This window comes from Labrus bergylta, chromosome 6 (genome assembly GCF_963930695.1).
Source record: "Labrus bergylta chromosome 6, fLabBer1.1, whole genome shotgun sequence".
Taxonomy (NCBI): Eukaryota; Metazoa; Chordata; class Actinopteri; order Labriformes; family Labridae; genus Labrus; species Labrus bergylta.
In genome coordinates this window covers 18,149,456-18,166,485 of record NC_089200.1, presented here as the reverse complement: position 1 = coordinate 18,166,485, position 17,030 = coordinate 18,149,456, and the positions used below count along the sequence as shown (strand labels likewise).

The following is a 17,030-nucleotide window of genomic DNA, read 5'->3' as shown; positions in this document are numbered from 1 at the left end:
AAAACTAGTTCTTCTGTTTTTTTTCAAATAGTACCACATGCCGCGAAACGTCGGGTTGGTTAAAGGAAACGTGTTTTCACTTTGTTTTGGGAGACTAATGGAATTGAATGATTAGCCAAACAACCGAGCGATGATTTGTGTCATCTTGGTTCATTTCGGTGGCCAGCAAGGTCCATCGGGTGATATAGAATAATTTACTTTCAGTTTTCTCGAAAGGAAGTTAACGCAGATTGGACTTTGTGGCTGGATGTGGTGAGTTGACTGTGTAATATCCTTTATAAACTTTGTGTGGCTTTGTTTTTTCTAAATGCTTATACTATGTAATCTTGGTTTTAATAGCAGCGAGTATGGAGGCCGAAGGTGATGAAGAGGTTGCAGATGGCCGAAATATTCAGCCATCTATCGCCAATACTTGTCCCTCCGAGTCTAGAGAGGAGGGATCCAATGGTAGGCTGCCTGTGCAATATTTTAAACAAGTAGCCTAATGCAAGAATTTGTGATCAATCTCTTAAAACACTTTGTTTTACGGAGTGATTCGATGTCTTTAGTCTTAAAATAATAAGTTACAGTGAATATTGTTATTCCACTAAAATGGTTGTGGGTCATGCGGCGGGTCCAGTGTCTCCAGAGAACATGGATACGGATGAAGATGGTTTGTACAAACACTCAACTACCCTGACCAACAAGCAGCGTGGGAATGAGATTACAGTACTGCCAGCAACATTAGACGGTGAGTACTGAAGATGTACTCAAGATGTTCTGATGATAGTCTTTTTAAAAAGTGTTTTTTTTTAGTTTTTTTATGACACATTTTCATACGGAGTCACAAAGATGTATTTTCCTTCAGCTTTGTCGATACATCAGTTGGCAGCACAAGGCGAGGTTTCACAAGTGGCCACACACCTGAGTAAAGGTGAGAAGTCTGGATGTCACTGTCAGACCCCATGCTGTAAAACACAATCTTAATCAAATGCCTTGTCCTTTTATTTTTTGCAGACAGTTCGCTGCTGAGCAAACAGGATGAGCGGGGCTTTACGCCTTTAATCTGGGCAGCTGCATTCGGAGAGAAAGCAATGGTGGATTTTCTCTTGGAAAAGGTTAGAAATAAACAACTTGCCATAAAGTCAGCATGTGTTTTTAAGAATAGAAAAGCAGCATCTCACTGATATCTGATGTTTTTTTTTCTTTTTGTATTAAGGGGGCAGACCCTAAAACAATAGCCAGGGAGAGAGAGAGTGCCCTGACACTAGCCAGCTCTGGAGGTTATGTGGACATTGTGGAGACTCTCCTCAGACATGGAGCAGACATTGACACTTATGACTGGGTACATAATGACTTTCTACGTCTGACAGTTCATGACATTTATCAATTATGGCAAACCAGTCAGATAACACATGTCTTTATAGTGTATCAAGTTTTTTTTTTATAATTAGTATTGATTTTGCTTGAATCACAGAATGGTGGTACTCCTCTTCTTTATGCTGTTCGCGGGAACCACATCAAATGTGTTGAAACACTTTTAGGTAAGCTGCAGTTATGTATGATGTAAAATCATTTGAAGCTTCACAGCATTATCAGTTAGTGTAATTACTAGCCTTAACTGTATTCTTTTGCAGCCAAAGGGGCAGACATGACCATCGAGTCTGACTCTGGGTACAGTCCAATGGCCTTAGCTGTTGCCCTCGGACACAAAAAGAGTATGTATTGTCTTCTTATAGCAGTTAGATTAACAAATGTTTTAAGTACTGAATTAACAGTTTCGTTTTGTCTCCTAGTCCAGAAAGTGTTGGAGGATCATATTCTGAAACTCTACAAGCAACCAACATGACACCACTGATCTCAGATCTACTTGGTGTGAAGACAGAGTCATCTGTTGCAGTAACAAGTCAGTCTGATAAAAGCAGCCCTCATGCAGAGATTTACACTGAGTAAACTTTTTTTTAATGAAAAGAATATTCCATTTATATGCATCCCAATGAACAAACAAGGACTAAAATACAAAAGTTGTGCAGCAGATTTTTTTTTTTTAGTTTGGCTGAAGAAAAGCAAAGGTCTGAAAACACATTTTAATAAAAATATATTTTTCATACCTTATGTGTCAGTGGAATGGTACATTAATTTAAAGGCAAATACGTAAGCATAGAGAGTGGGATGAAATCCGTAAAATGTTCCATTATAACTCAGCGTCAGGCTGCATATCAAACCTTCTGGGTTTGTGTTATAAGAAGTGAGAAGTCTTGACAGATCCCTCAAGAGTCGATACCAAAAAAGGCCACATTCACATCAGTTCATGAGGTGGCAGTACAGATGTGCCACCCCACCGTCCTGTGCTTTACTCTGGGGTCATTTCCTCTCTCATGAGAGGATAATAAATGGTCACGAAGCTTTTCCCCCCAGGACGTCTAAGGAATAAACAATAATTCTCCCAAAAAAGTCAGCACTATTCTCAAACATTATTTTAACTTTGTCCACTGCAGGGGCCTCCTGTATGGGAAAGCTGTGGGTGTGGAGTTAAGAACAAGATAAGCATGGTAATAATGAAAAGCAGGTCCAGGAAAATATTGTTGGATACTTATTTAAACCATCCTCAACAGTCACAGGGAACACTGTGTGTTCCTACAGTGGCAGGTGCAGCTTCAGCTTATGCAATTAGCCCAAAGTACACTGACTAAGTACACTAAATGTTTTAATTTACTGATGCAGATTGTATTGAATACAATGTATGTTTAATTTAATTTTTAACGGTGCACATTTTCATTGGTTAACTATTCTTTGCATTATTGAAGTAGTTAATAAGATATTTCTACTGGAGAATGTAGCCACTTTAACTTAAATTCTCCTTTAAGAGAAAGAACAAAGGATATCTGAAGAGAGTTGTTGTCCTCTGGATAAAAATGGCTGATTGGTGTAAAGTCTCCATCTATAGGACAACCTGCAGAAAGCACAAGTTAAGAAATACTTTTACATCATCTCGTCATCATGTCACACACATCATCTAGTCTGAAACAGAAATGAAGAACTGAAACTAGAACCCTGTAGATATCTCACTGTAGACTATCAATTTAAGTCGTGCAGTAAGAAATCTGTAGGTTTTACCTTCTAGCCTGCAAGTTTTTGCTGAGAAGCCGCCCTGGAACTGGAGCTTTAGCTCTGACACCTTGACAGGCTGGGGGAACTCCAGAGACACCCACTGATATTCACCCTGTTAAACATAATTTACAATACAAACAACGTTATTAATCTCACTGCAGGCAATCTGTTTATAGCAGCTTGTAAAACACATTAAAAAAAATGTACAGGACGATATTCAAATTATGAAGATTATGAGTCAATTTAAGTTTAAATACATAACACCCAGGGGCTAATAAGATGTCTTTAAGTTTCATAAGCACATTTGTGTATCTCTGTTGCAGCTACATAGGCTTCGCATATAAAGTATGATCAGAAATTGACTAAATTAGTTATACTCAAAACAATGAATGTGCCGTGGAAAAACTTTTTTAGCATGCTGTACACACTGTTCTCTCACAATGCAAAGCATAATCTGCAATCTCGACAAATACTTAGAGAAATGATTGATGGAGGGGAAACACACTCAGGACAAACTCTTACTTTTAAATTAAGGGAGTGATAATTAAAGCATTTTATGAGGGTTTAAAGTGTATGCTGTGTGAGTTTTACTTGGCATTCCGAAGATGCTGTATCTTTATTTTAATTTTCCTTTGGTATACAACAACGAAGTATGTTGATCCCATGTATTTTTAACTGTATTTACACTATAAACATAGACGGTTTTACACACTGTAGCCTAATAGTAAACATGTGAGCCTGTGACACAGCTGTTGTGTTACCTGGTCTGAGTTCCAGCAAGTCTCTTCATTGCAGTCAAACATGAACTTCTTTCCATATTGCTTCACATCCCTGTTTAACACTGAACTAACCCTGGTAGGGAGGTGACACAACATGTTAGTTTACACCTCTACTAGGTAACAACATGAGGTTAATACAACGCTACAGCAAAACACGAGTCGTTCCGTCGTTACTTTCACAAGCGATGTCTTAACACATCATTTTTTTGCATGTTCAGTTTTGTCTTTACCTGATTTGAGTTTCACTACAAACCAATGAGGACGCCATGCCGAGTCACACACATTGCCGTCAAGCGGAAGCGGCAACCGTAGCAACAACGAGGTGTAGGCCTGTTTTACGACAGTGACACCCATAAGCTGTTGTTTCTATTTTCACCACCAGATGGGGGTCACGTTCCTTTAAAACATGAAATATTATGAGGAAACTTGAGGATTATTTCCATCTTTACCGCTGATCCCGACGACTCAACGTTAAGTATTCACTGCATAAAAATATTAAATTAAAGGACACACGTCAGGTCGATAAACATAGTAAGATTAAGAATTGGGGACTATGGACTCTGGACCATATAAAAAGTGTGTTGATAAGCAAAATAAAACTACTACAATTCTACAATTCATTTAGCAGACTATGGTTTATTGATACTGCCAATGTTTTGTTGTCACAGATGATTGATAATCCTGTTGACACAGTTGAGTGAATAATCCTTAATAGCTTGAGTTTTACTGATTTTATTAGTGACAATGTTGCCTTATTAGGAAAGCAGCTAGCCTTCATATAGGGAAAAATATGTATGTTTGTGTGTTTGTGAGTAAGGGAGATAGAGTAGGCTATTTGGCTTATTGCAGATGGAGAGTTCCTGCTGGACTTTGTCACAGTGTCTCCTCACTGCAGATAATCAATGGGTCTAAAAGACTAAATCTGATGAAGCCCAGCCATTGTGAAAATTGCACATGGGGCTGGGGGAGAGTGACTGGGTAGTTACATGTACCCAACCTTCCCCATACTTTGAGTTTCAGGTTCAGGTTCAGGTTCAGGTTCAGGTTACTTTTACAGGTTATTTGTACCCGTAGGTAGATTTGTTTACAGCCAGCAAGATCGACCTCCATCATGACACACAGATTACAAGACAAATGTGACAATGGAACAACACATAAGAGAGGAGATCTAAACCCTGCTCAAACATGTAACTAAAAAAATAAAGTTTGTAGCCAGCAATTACATTACAATGTTGACTCATGCTGCAGGTTTTAATTCCCCTGTCAATTGTTAGAAATGAATACAGAATTGGAATTTTATGCTTTCTTAAAAAAAGTTATGTCCCATATATGAGAATGACTGTGAGGTGTTGTAAATCATGGTTGGGGTTGTAGAGTTACAAATCAGAAAAAGCCAGTTATTTTGCCTTGTTACTCAGATTCTGGCAAGAAGTTATTTTGGACTCCAACTGGCACCCTGATGAGCTGAAACAAGCTGGTAGGATAATGTTTGCTGGTTCCATAAAGGTGCCATGTTTTTTGTACTCCTGTGGCCTGTTAATAATCTCAAGGTGTAGCTAAGATCTAACTGATAAAACGGACCGACCAACACTGTTTGAGGACAGACAGATTCCATTCTCCTTGACTGATGGAAAATATACCTTTTGGTCAGTTTGAGAGACTTACACACATCTGCAACTCTGAGGAAGTTTTGGGAGGAATGACCACGATATGAGCCAAAGACGTAAAGAAATAGGACTTCAAGACAGCTTACATCTTTAAAGCAGCCTTCAAGTCAGATTTCATTTTGTGGCATGGCGAAAAAAAAAAGAAACTCTTAACCTATTATAAAGTGACTGTTCTCCAGAGTTCTCCCAGATGCCCCTATCATCAGCTTTAGAAGGGACACTGACACTGAATGAAAAACTGTTAACTCCCCTTTGTAACACAGAACATCTGGTGAGGCATAAAAGCAGAAGGTAACGAAAAGTCTGGATGTTGAAATCACAGGATAATATGACTAATACGATGGTAACATTGGCAAAGATTCTGTAAACAATCATCTGTGAAGATTAATCAGTAAGATATAAAATTTAAATAGTGGACGGAGCTGTGCAGCTGTCGAGCCCATATGGCTGCCTCCAGCTCTTACCCCTCTGATTATCTCATTTAGAAAAAAATATCAGGATTCTGATGATCACAAGGGGAGGGGCTGACTGATAGAGCTGTGTATTTACTTACTCCATCAGGGAGGGATACATGATGGAGTTTTCACGGTTCAACAGACACCTTAGGGGATGAAGATAAAAAGAAAACACTCCTCCAGGAGAGAGCATTTTAGAGAAACCACTGTTTAGAGAAATGTCGCTGTACTTGACCCTTGGAAGAAAGGATGTATTATGTCTCTTAAATCTTATCATTCCTTGGGGCACTGGTGGTGGAGTGGTTAGTGCGCGCACCCCATGTATGGAGGCTGTAGTCCCCCTAGAACCTAGAACAGGTTTTGTAGGTTTAGTTCAGTGAGCAGATGATACCATAGCATTCAGGCATGAAGCAAGCAGCCATACCAGCTATAATGTTGGCTTTTCATGTAGGTGCTTCTTATCAACTTGATTTAAGGTGGTACATAAAGAAAAAGAAGCTCATTAGAGTAGTTGTGCTATATCACACACACATTGACAGACCAGCTGCTAGAACTCAATGGTCTTACCCGGACACTAGAAAATTGTTCCCTTTCATGGCAAAGCAAACATGCCTCATAGCTAAAATCGTCGACTAGAATGGCGTTGTGCCCCATTTATTATTCATAGAGCTAATAAAGCTGACTGCTGCTGTTAATAAGCTGCTTGAAACTGTCATAAGACAGCTGTGATGTGATGTAGTGCAGACTGAATAAAATATCAGTCTGTCAGTGCAACAACACACGCTGAAATCAAAACTGAGTTGAGAGGAGAAGCCTTGAGATCACAGATGTAGCAAAGACTTAAAAGTTATATGAAAATATTATAATTTCCTTGTTTTTTTTGTGTGTGGAGAGAATAACCATAGATAACAATTCATTGTGTGAATAGTCCTACTTATGAATGACTGTTTTCACTACAGGAGCTTCTTGTCTGGACACATCATTAGTCAACATTGGGTAAAGGAATTCACACATTAAATGTAATTGAGAGTAAATTCCTAATTGGTTCCACCGCTGGGGGTATTTGGGGGTAACAAAATGTGTCTTTGAAGAAGTTATGAAGGGAACCATGCAGGAACTATTTCATTAAAAATCTGTACTGTAGGAATATCTGCACAAGGTCCGTTAGCTCAAAGATCAGCATTTTACAGTGATGGCCTTCTTCCACCATTAGTTTCTCATTGAAGATGGTTTGTTCAAGTCGACCAATTTTCAGAAGTGACAACTGATTTAAATCAGACTCACTCTCCAGATTTCTCCCTCTGTGCTGTCCCTTTGACTGGTCTAAGTCTCATTTATCATGTTGAGTAGTATAATGAAATGACAGATGAAGTCTCTCTCAAGATGCCATTCCATACATTCCTCAATGCTATGCTTGATGTCTACAAAAGAAGTCCATTATGGGTGTATAACACTTTATATTTTACTTGTCTTAACATCTGCTGCATCAGATAGTATGTGTATTTTCCACATAATCAATTTCAATGTTCACTTTTTTCAGGGTCAACGGCAAAGAGTGCTAAAGCTTATGAAAACTCCATCAGTTAGAAAGCAGCAGGGTGCATCGCTAACGACCAAAATGTCATCCAGCAGACACCATCAAATGGCACAGAGTTTTCAAATTCTTTATGTTACAACTTTGACAAAAGGCCAAATGCTATTATTATAATGACCAACATTACATAACGCTAAAGTACCATATAAGACATCACATATTTTACTGACATTATTGTTGACTGGACATCAAATATTTTAGCTGCTTTTACTTTTCATACTCTAAATATAACGTGGTATATTCATAATACACTGTTTTAAAATGTCAAACAAGGTGTTTGTGCATGCTGAATAGTTCGACATGATGTATCAAATCGCTAATGTGTTGTGTTTTTTTGCATCCATAACAGATGTGACTGTGTCGTCTATAAAAAGAAAAACAACAACAGAGTGAGAAATAAGCAGAGAAATGAGCAACAAAGAAAGCCAAGAATTGTCTCTCATGTGCTCTCTTTAAACTGTACTGCTATAGAAGAAGCCCAGCACACTGCTCATTACCGCTCATAACTCAAAGCTGCTGGAAGAATCAATAACATTAGACAGAAAATATACAGTTCTGTGAAAGACTGTTTCTGTGTCTGACATCAGATGAAGTGATCTATTATCTATCAATTATGCCAGTCATTGTCAGGATCCAGTTAATCAAATGGGACATTTTGCTACTTAAGTTTTTGCCCTTCGATAAAACAAGACATTTGAAGATATAACTTACCCAAAGTTACATATTGTATACTATTTTATACAATACAAAAATTAATCTCAATTGAAATGATAATGATACCAGGGGCATGAAATAATGTTCAAATTAGAAATACCACAGACTGTCAGTTTGATCAGTGCTACTCATCCCTCTTCTCTAGCTCATATTTTCTTCTTAGTTTTCCTCTGCCATTATTGAATCAAGGGGAAAATGAAAACAATTGGATGTTTTGGTCATTAAAGTATACATGCGTTTTTGTATCAAAGTTCTGTTTCATTTCTACCTTGCTGTTTAAAACTCCATGGTCTGTTAAAGAGTAGAAAATACTCTGAGATGTAGTGCAGCCTCAGCATTAGTTCTATATAAAGGTTCATTAATCAACCCACAAACAAAGACAAGGAGGCAGAAGAGTTGATGGGTCTTATGTTATGCCGTGTCTCAGTTAAGTATTTACCATTCAGGTTACCATCCCGAATGTTTTTATAGTTCGTAAAGAGTGAGAGGAAATGGCCTGTGTCTGAGGTGATTTGCAGAAGCTACAAGAGACAAAAAAAAAACAACATAAAAACATTACTTTCCTCTGAGCTCCAATTTTATTTGAAGACATGCATAAACATCGTAATTTTATTATCAGAAAAATAAAATGTCTGAAGTGTGGTAGTTTGGCTTTATGTTACTTTCTGAGCTTAATTTCTGTTTTCAAAACCATAAAGTTTCCTTGAGGAATATTCTTCTCAGTATTATTGTCTAGTGTATCTTCATATTCTGTAAATGATGTGTGCATTAGTTTGATTAAAGATAAACCAGCAGAATAAAATCTCTTATCTGCCTTGTAATGACTGACAGCAGCAAAATTCAGTTAAATCCTCTGACCTGTCTTTACCTACAGAGATACAAAATCTTTAATGTGACTTTTAATAGCCATATTCATTCATGTTGCGTTCCTGTCACTGTTTGCAAGTGTTTTAAAAGCAAACATCTGATTCAAAAGCTTGAATGGTTGTACATCAGTTCCAGTTAGCCAAGCAATTAACTGAGTGGATCACTTCTTTGGATTCCTGCTTCTACCTTCCTGCCATCATTGCACTATGGTAATCCTCACTGCATCAATGACTAGGTTACTTGTGCTGTCTGTGCAATACAGTAAATCTCTGAGTGTGTTCTCTGTCAGGATGACCTCAGATGGATGGAGCTCCTGATGGATAACTCATTACGTTTTTGACACAGTAGTTCATTAGATTTAAACAAGGACAAAGTGTGTTTGACCAACCGGCAGATGTCTTCATACTGCCTGACCTGATCATAATGTCTGAAGAGCTGCCGCTTATCAGCTCTGCTGGAGATATAAAGACTATAGGCTGTTGCTTTCGGATACTCTGAGGTAACCTTTAGTTAAAATGCAATGCTGGAGCTCAATTATTTTAAAAGTGATGTCATTTCTTATCTCATTGCAGGTGGATGGATGAGCTTTTTTGCAGCTCTTTCCTTTCTATTTGGTTTCTCATGAAAATAGCAATCATGCTGCATAATAACATTGGTGTAATAAAAACTATAAAAAAAGAAAATCAGCTTACTCGATTCTGTCCAAATATTGGACAATGGGCTCACTCAATTTCACTGAACACAATGGATGATTTCCAAAATAAATAGTCATTTTTCACAGAAGACACCTGTCTGCTGAGTTTATCTCCCCTGTGGTGGGTATACCGGGGGGGGGGGAGGCTCCGAATTGACAGTAAAACAGTCTGAAATGCATTGTAATGGAAATCAGACAGACACTTATGGCGGCCATTAAAACAGGACGACTCTCATAGCAGATTGAGAGGGTGATCTTGGGGGATCAATTGAATTGACCCAGAACAATTATGCTGTTGCCATAGTTACAGACTTACAACTCCGATCCCCAGAAATCTAAACCCCGGCCGTTCTCCCACCCTACCCCAATTGCAACATAATCAGAATAAATCTCCCAAACATTCTCCACATGTAATGTTTCTTCATCTCTCAGCCTGTGGGTTCTTTCGACTGCTGGCCCCCTCTCCTCATGCTCTGCTCCAATTACAGCTGTCTGCACAGAATGAAAAAGCAGCTTATCAGGCAGCAGCAAAACACGTCAACATACACACACAAACAGTGCAGTGCAAACAAGCAGCATCTAATCCCATCAACATACAGAAAGTCAATTTTGTTTGCATCCACTGACATACGCTGAGCTACACTATAACAACTTACCTGATGCTGTCAACAACACTCACATGTGAGACACACTTGACCCTTTCACCTGTATACACACCAAGTCATAATGCAAATATGAGGTCCTTAATGAGAATTCTATCGATTTTTGATTTTTAGAAAAATCACTCAGAAAAGAGTCTATGGATGCCATGGCACTTTGACATAGTGTATGACTCTTCTTACTTTGAAGATCACCAAGGAGGAGTAGGAGGATGAGGGAGCGTGTGTGAAGTGCTGCTCTGATGCTCGGCTGCTCATGTTCATAAGGTGTGTTGCTGTAAATATAGTAAGACAACGAGATGAAGAGAATGAGAGGTGGGTTCATGGGCAAGCTTGCTGGGATACAGAGTGTTAGTTCTTCTCCTTGTCTAGACAGATAAAGCCGGAGAGAGGTAGAACAAGAACGTGTTAGACTTAAAAAATAAATAAGAATATGGCAATCCTGCACCACTGGAATAGTATTAAATCTCACTTAAACAATACCTTCTGATAACAGTATGTAACAGCGTGGCTGATATTTTTTTTTCCATTGTTGAACTTGTAATTTCAAGTAAAATGTCCTTATCCATGAGATCACCTGCCATTCCTCATGACAACTCCTATGATCACGACATAAAATGATAAGCTCTCTTATTATAATACCAGGGTCTCCTGTGGCCCATTTCCCCACCGGGCCCGGTATGTGGTTGTGGTACTGACGGTGTAGGATAACAGGTCTGAGGTTCTGACTGCTGGAGCATGAAGCAGAACTAGACACACTCCATGAACCTGCTCATCACAACGCTGCACATAGAGTCAGGGACACAAAGCCTGAGGGAACCAGAGAAATGCAGTTCTTACACGCTGAGTTCAAATGTGCAAAACGTTAAATGTCATACACCTGCTATGGAGACTATTACCTTTGTTGTATCGTTTTATTTTGCCTTTATAAAGAAGTTCTGAATATTTAGAACTTAAATTTTATACATGTTCTCACATTTAGATTTTTTTTCTCTCTGTAACATTCCCAGCAAACCTTTTGAATATAACCCGAAGTATTTCCATAATCTTCCAGTCATTCATCAATCTGTCCAACTGTAAGCTGTGAGGCATGTTGGTCTGCCTTTACCCTGACTGGAAGCATAAGAAAAATCCCCAAACCAAAAAACATGACATGCTTTCATCATGAATGAATAAATTACAAGTATTTGAAATAAATTATTTACAGCTTTGCCTAATTGTGTCAATTAAATTTGATCAAGTTTTCCGACATACAAAGAATGGTGTCTGTGGCTTTAGCTGGTCATGTCAATATCATCCAATAATCAAAGACATGATGTGAACCTGGTCTCTTTTTCTAGTTCATTTAGATAAATGAATCCATACTTCTGTGGCCAAAGTGGGTTATTTATTTATTTCAGGTCCCCACTAACGTGCCGTGGGGAATAGCACTCCAAGAAAGTTATAATGTAAACATTAAGACACTCGAAAGATAACATATGTTCATGTACCAACCTATGTACAGCAGATGTGGTTCACAATCAAAGCATACAGAGTTTCTTTGACACAAATCTTTATTTTATAAATTGTAGGATGTTCTTAAAGAAATGTGTTTCACAGTACTGAAGTGCAAGAGGTAACTGCAACAAGGAGCAGGGCTCACCAAAAGAAACCAACACACTACACACCAAATCAAAACCTTCCCCGTTCTGTACAAAAGGGGACAAACAAGGGGACACCATTAGAAATGCCAGTAGTTGTTACCCTTTTTGTTTGCTTCACCCTTGCCTGTTGAACAGCCATCTTACCTGTATTTTCCAGAAGCAATGATTTTAAAGTCTTCCTGTTTGGTATAGTTTTATAGCAAGTATTGCCAATTTATTGGGTCTCTCCCGTTCATTGTGGAGCAAAAGTATTTATTATTTTTGGTTCACTGAAGGATCCAGCCACAGTTACTCCTGTTCAGTCATTTAAGTGTTAGCCTCCTAGTTAACGTTGTCTGCTTAGCCTGGCTGGGATCAGCTTCCTGAGCTGACATAAAAAAAAGTTTGTCAACACTCATTTGTGCTGGGGTCAATTGGCCTAACCAGCTTTCTCTTTTTCTTCTCTTCTCTCATCCTGACAATAATCACTCTGATATAACAAGCAGAGCACTTAAAGTCACATTGAGCCTGCCCAAGATGTACATTTTTATATTTAAGTTCAAAATAAAAAGTGGTTGCCATTGCTTATATTTAGGATGAATCATGTAATTGCTGACCTCAACGGACCCCATATGGACAGCCTTGAAACCAGGTAAGAGATACAAGGAGCCGAAGTACAAACACAAGCTCCACCCACTAATTAGTGGGAGTCCTGGGAGTCTGGAGTCCTGAAGGAAGCTAACTAAGTGGCTGCGGCAGAGCGAGGAAAAAGTACCCAACGTACCACATTTCAACAACCGCTATGTGTCATTTGTGTGAAAAGTGCAAAATTGTAATTGTAATTTATTAGTAAAACAGAAAGAGGCAGATATTGTTGCTATCCTAAAGAATAAAATGCATACCCATTAAAACAGATTTATATGTCATATATCTATGAAAAGAAGAACTGAAATCAAAGGTTCAAATTAACCTTTAATGATGATGGGATTGGATGTTTGACACAACAGGAGTATTTTAAGATGGTTGGACACTTAAAATTGTCAGATGTCTGATGTGATCAAACTAAATTGAGACATTGTGTGTTTTCTATTCAGCAGGTGGTCTAAAGTAAACACCTCACACTGACAACTCAAACGGGGAAAACAATCAAATAAATACATTTCAAATGTCTAGATTAAAATAAATGGGGGGGGGGGGGGGCTACTAATTTTGAACATTTCATGCTGTCCATGGGTTGTGTTAATGTCCTTGTGAAGCCCGGCAGGCTCTGGAGTTTACATGATACAGGCTGACTCAGAGAGCCAGGGGTGGACCTAATGACAGGGTGGTGTGGTGCAGGGACAGGGCAATTATCAAAAGTGTATTCACACAGATGTGTTCAATGAGTGTGTAAAACACTCAATTAGTCCTTTTTGTCTAGATTGGAAAGCAGACACTTTGCCTAAATGGTATCGATATACAAAAGGCAGCTCTGATTGGCATGTAGCATTATGGATCATTTAGTCTATGTGGAAGATTTGGCATACCACGTGCTCTGCAGGGAGCACATTTTCAGAGAGCACGCTGATCTGTTTGGCTCAACCTTTTCTGTTGGGAGAGTTGAATTTAAACCTTATGAATAATATAATCCCAGAGGGATCTATGTTGCAGGTGATGCTGACAATTTGGGGGTCCAAGTCTTCAAACTAATGAACAAGAACATCAATTAGCCTACATTTGCTGTGAGGTTTCTTTTCTTTACTGTCTTTGTCTCATTATTTAGGTTAAGTCAAAAATGTGTATTCACATGATTTTTACAAGGCTGTGTTGATACAATATACTGTATGGTTTATAAAAAGTGTTGCTGAATGCAAATGATCCCAGAGTGTGCACAAGCATGTGGGATTTATCAACACTGATTACATACTGATGAGCCTATGACCGGCATGTGCATGTGGATAAATATGAATTTATTTTTTACTGATTAACATTATACAATTTATTGGTATGACAGAATCTAGAACATTTCCTACACACTGTACAGGATGGCCCTTGTCTATAAGGTTAGAAGAATTTCTGTAGGAAATGGGGCAATAGGGATAGGCAAACTTCAGTCTGTAGCAAAGGAGGGGCTATTTTGGTTCAGAGGTGGGCGATGTTGTGGCCTCCCTCTCTGTGGCCATGTCTCTTGTGCTTCCTGTGCAGCCGCCTGCCCTTGTGGTGGTGGCGCCGGTGACGATTGGCTTGTCGAACTGTTGGAGAAAACAGAGAGTGCGTGACAGACAGCGAAATAGAAGAAAATAAGGTCTAAATACAACATCTACGCAGGTGGACTAGTGGTGAGTTTGCATGCTCCATGTACAGAGGCAGTAGTCCTTAAAAGTTGGTGGCCCGGTTCAAATCTAAGCTGTGGCTTCTTTCCTGCATGTCATTTGCAACTCTCTCTGCCATATTTCTGACTCTATCCACTGCCTTCTCTCTTTAATAAAAGGCATTAACCCCTCCTAAAACATCTTAACAAAAAAAAAGTCAGAGCTTAAGGTGAAACGAAGAGAATGAGATGAATCACTGACAGGCATCAGAAACATTCAGACACGGTCAGAGTGTTTAAACCAGGGAAAAGTTAAGGGAAAAGAGCTGATGATGTAAAGACAACAATTATTACGTCATATATGACAGCCTCGGTAGGTTAATGAATGGCCAACTCACTTAAAAATGTGTGCTAAAAAGTAAAACCTAAAAAAAATTAAATTAAACACCTCAAGCAAGAAGCACTTCAAAGGAGACTACCACATAATGAAACCCAGAGGATTATTATTCAGTCTGCTTGCAATTATTAATAATGAGAGCAGTCATGGCAAGCCTGAATCATGTTAATGAAGGAGGTTTGTTTTATGCTACTATGGTGTGTGTGTGTGTGTGTGTGTGTGTGTGTGTGTGTTAAAAATAAGAAAATGTAAAAGAAAAGGTGCACCAAAACAAGGGAAAGAATCACTACCTTAAACCACAAATTTATTAATAATAATATTTGAAAAACAATAAGATACAATATTGCTGTTACTAGGAAATAGACTGCTTTTTTGTAGTATTGTCCCATGATCTTATCCCTTTGCTATATAGACACTTTATACTCTAATAATTAATCAATCTATGAATTTAATGTATGTCTATGTTTTATAGGACTCCTGCTGTGCTGTTAATAGGTTGAAGTGCCTATGCTTAATATTTGTCACTGTATTTGTAATAGTTCTTTTTTTAAAGTGGGGTATGAGATATGGAGCTCAGTGTAAGTTCAAGCAGGAAGACTGGTTATATTCTTACACATTTATCCAATTTCTTCATTCAACTTACCCACTCCCTCTCTACCTCTTCCTCCGTCTCCCTGCTCAGGTGATCAGCTGATTTGGGGCGTTTACTCTTTAAGTAGTAATCCCACCCGACTCTGCCACAACCTCACTCAACCAATCGTCCTGCTGCATTCAAATTTTAAAACCTTCCACAGTCAGTTTGTCATTTCAGTGCGATCGCTGCGACCCTCCTCCGCCCCAGTCACCTCCATTCCAGCTCAGCAGGGTTCAGATATCGCCTCAGAAACCCACTCCTCATCACATCCTGCATTCTTCTATCACCACCACCACCAGTGTCTAAACTCCATAGGGGGGTATCCTATCCTGCTGTTGGCCTCATTACACCTCCAGGTAAATGAAATCGTCATGATGGAGTCTAATCCTCCAAAGACTTTGCACATTTATTTCCTAAATTGTTAAATTAATAAATTGTCATTCTTAACTAAGTCTCTCCTGATTGAACTGTCAATAGTATCTGTTTACCTACAGGAGACGCCGGTCAGCTTGGCTCCTTTATTGAGAAACCAGTTGGAGTGCTAGCATGGAAACTAGACAATAAATCACTGTAGACAGGGTCAGTTTTTTATGTAATTTAGCTAATTCGAAGAAAACAATACCTAGAAACCAATAACTGTGTAAGCTGTAGTTAGAAATGTGTCAGCCTTTAATTTGCTGTCAGCAAACACCTTTGTTTGAGCATTACTTTGTGATGCACCAAATATGTGTTTGTGGACCGAGTATAAATTCTGTCCCTAAATGATTTACAATAAAATTGATCAAAAGTGACCTTAGGGTGCTGGTGGCACAGTGGTTAATGCGTTCGCCCCATGGATGGAGGCTGTGGTCCTCCAAGTGGGCGGCCAAGGTTCGAATACGGCCTGTGGCTCCTTTCCCACATGTCATTCCTTACTCTCTCTCTCTGATTTCCAGCTCTATCCACTGTCCTGTCTCTCCATTAAAGGCACAAAAAGCCCAAAAATAAATCTTCAAAAAGTGATCAAAAGTGAGTACTTTGAGAATAAACTAACACCTGCTACCTCAAATCCATGTGAACCTAACTTTTCACCCCTGTACCTTCTGCACAAAAGTGGTGGTTATTCATAGGCGGCTAATGACTGTCTTTAACAAACAAAGCTCCAATCACACCTGCAAACCAGAGAGCAGCTGGCTAAAGTAATTCAAATAAATTTGTTTTTTTCCCCCTCTGGCTTCCAAAGTCCATTTCAACAATGACAGTTTAACTCCACACAACGTGTATCCAATAATGATTACTTTACATAGCACAGGAAAAATCTGCTTTAGGCTCTAACAACATCATTTCCCAAAACACTCGGAGAACAATCTGAGTATGTCAAGTAAAATTATATTTCCTGCCTTCAAAATGATAGAATAATTTTGTAATACCAACATGCCCTGTTTTGGGTATATAATTTTCAGACATTGCTGGAGGAGCTGTAAGGCAGGCCTGAATGACTGTCCCAATCAAAATGTAAACTGAAGCTTTGCTACGGTTTTCCATTACATCTTTATTTTGTTCTCCGCTTCTGTTCTGCTCCATTGATA

General features: G+C 38.8%; 3 protein-coding genes across 5 annotated transcripts in view; 1 reads left to right on the top strand and 2 right to left on the bottom strand.

Annotated features, from left to right (window-relative positions):
- Positions 1–40: 40 nt before the first annotated feature.
- Positions 41–2,089, top strand: rfxank (regulatory factor X-associated ankyrin-containing protein). Its single transcript, XM_065955904.1, has 9 exons — positions 41–252; positions 340–447; positions 620–730; positions 848–913; positions 997–1,097; positions 1,199–1,324; positions 1,457–1,523; positions 1,617–1,697; positions 1,776–2,089. Exons 2-9 carry the CDS (start codon positions 348–350, stop codon positions 1,826–1,828), a joined length of 705 nt encoding a protein of 234 aa, XP_065811976.1. The 5' UTR covers positions 41–252; positions 340–347; the 3' UTR covers positions 1,829–2,089.
- nr2c2ap (nuclear receptor 2C2-associated protein) lies at positions 1,919–4,225 on the bottom strand. The gene is made up of 5 exons (XM_020632144.3): positions 4,100–4,225; positions 3,852–3,942; positions 3,097–3,202; positions 2,865–2,932; positions 1,919–2,499 (listed from the first exon to the last, which is right to left on the bottom strand). The coding sequence occupies exons 1-5, from the start codon at positions 4,135–4,137 to the stop codon at positions 2,377–2,379; spliced, it is 426 nt and encodes a 141-aa protein (XP_020487800.2). The 5' UTR covers positions 4,138–4,225; the 3' UTR covers positions 1,919–2,376.
- A 6,882-nt stretch (positions 4,226–11,107) lies between these two features.
- Positions 11,108–17,030, bottom strand: part of LOC109982726 (neurocan core protein) — a 38,683-nt gene continuing 32,760 nt past the window's right edge. For 2 of the 3 annotated variants that reach the window (XM_065955902.1, XM_065955903.1), the window contains exon 8: positions 11,110–14,372. In XM_065955902.1, the coding sequence (XP_065811974.1) occupies positions 14,263–14,372 (110 nt within the window). In that variant the 3' untranslated portion in view covers positions 11,110–14,262. Of the gene's footprint in view, positions 14,373–17,030 lie in introns of all 3 variants that reach the window. The other variant, XM_029277017.2, reaches the window with a different exon arrangement.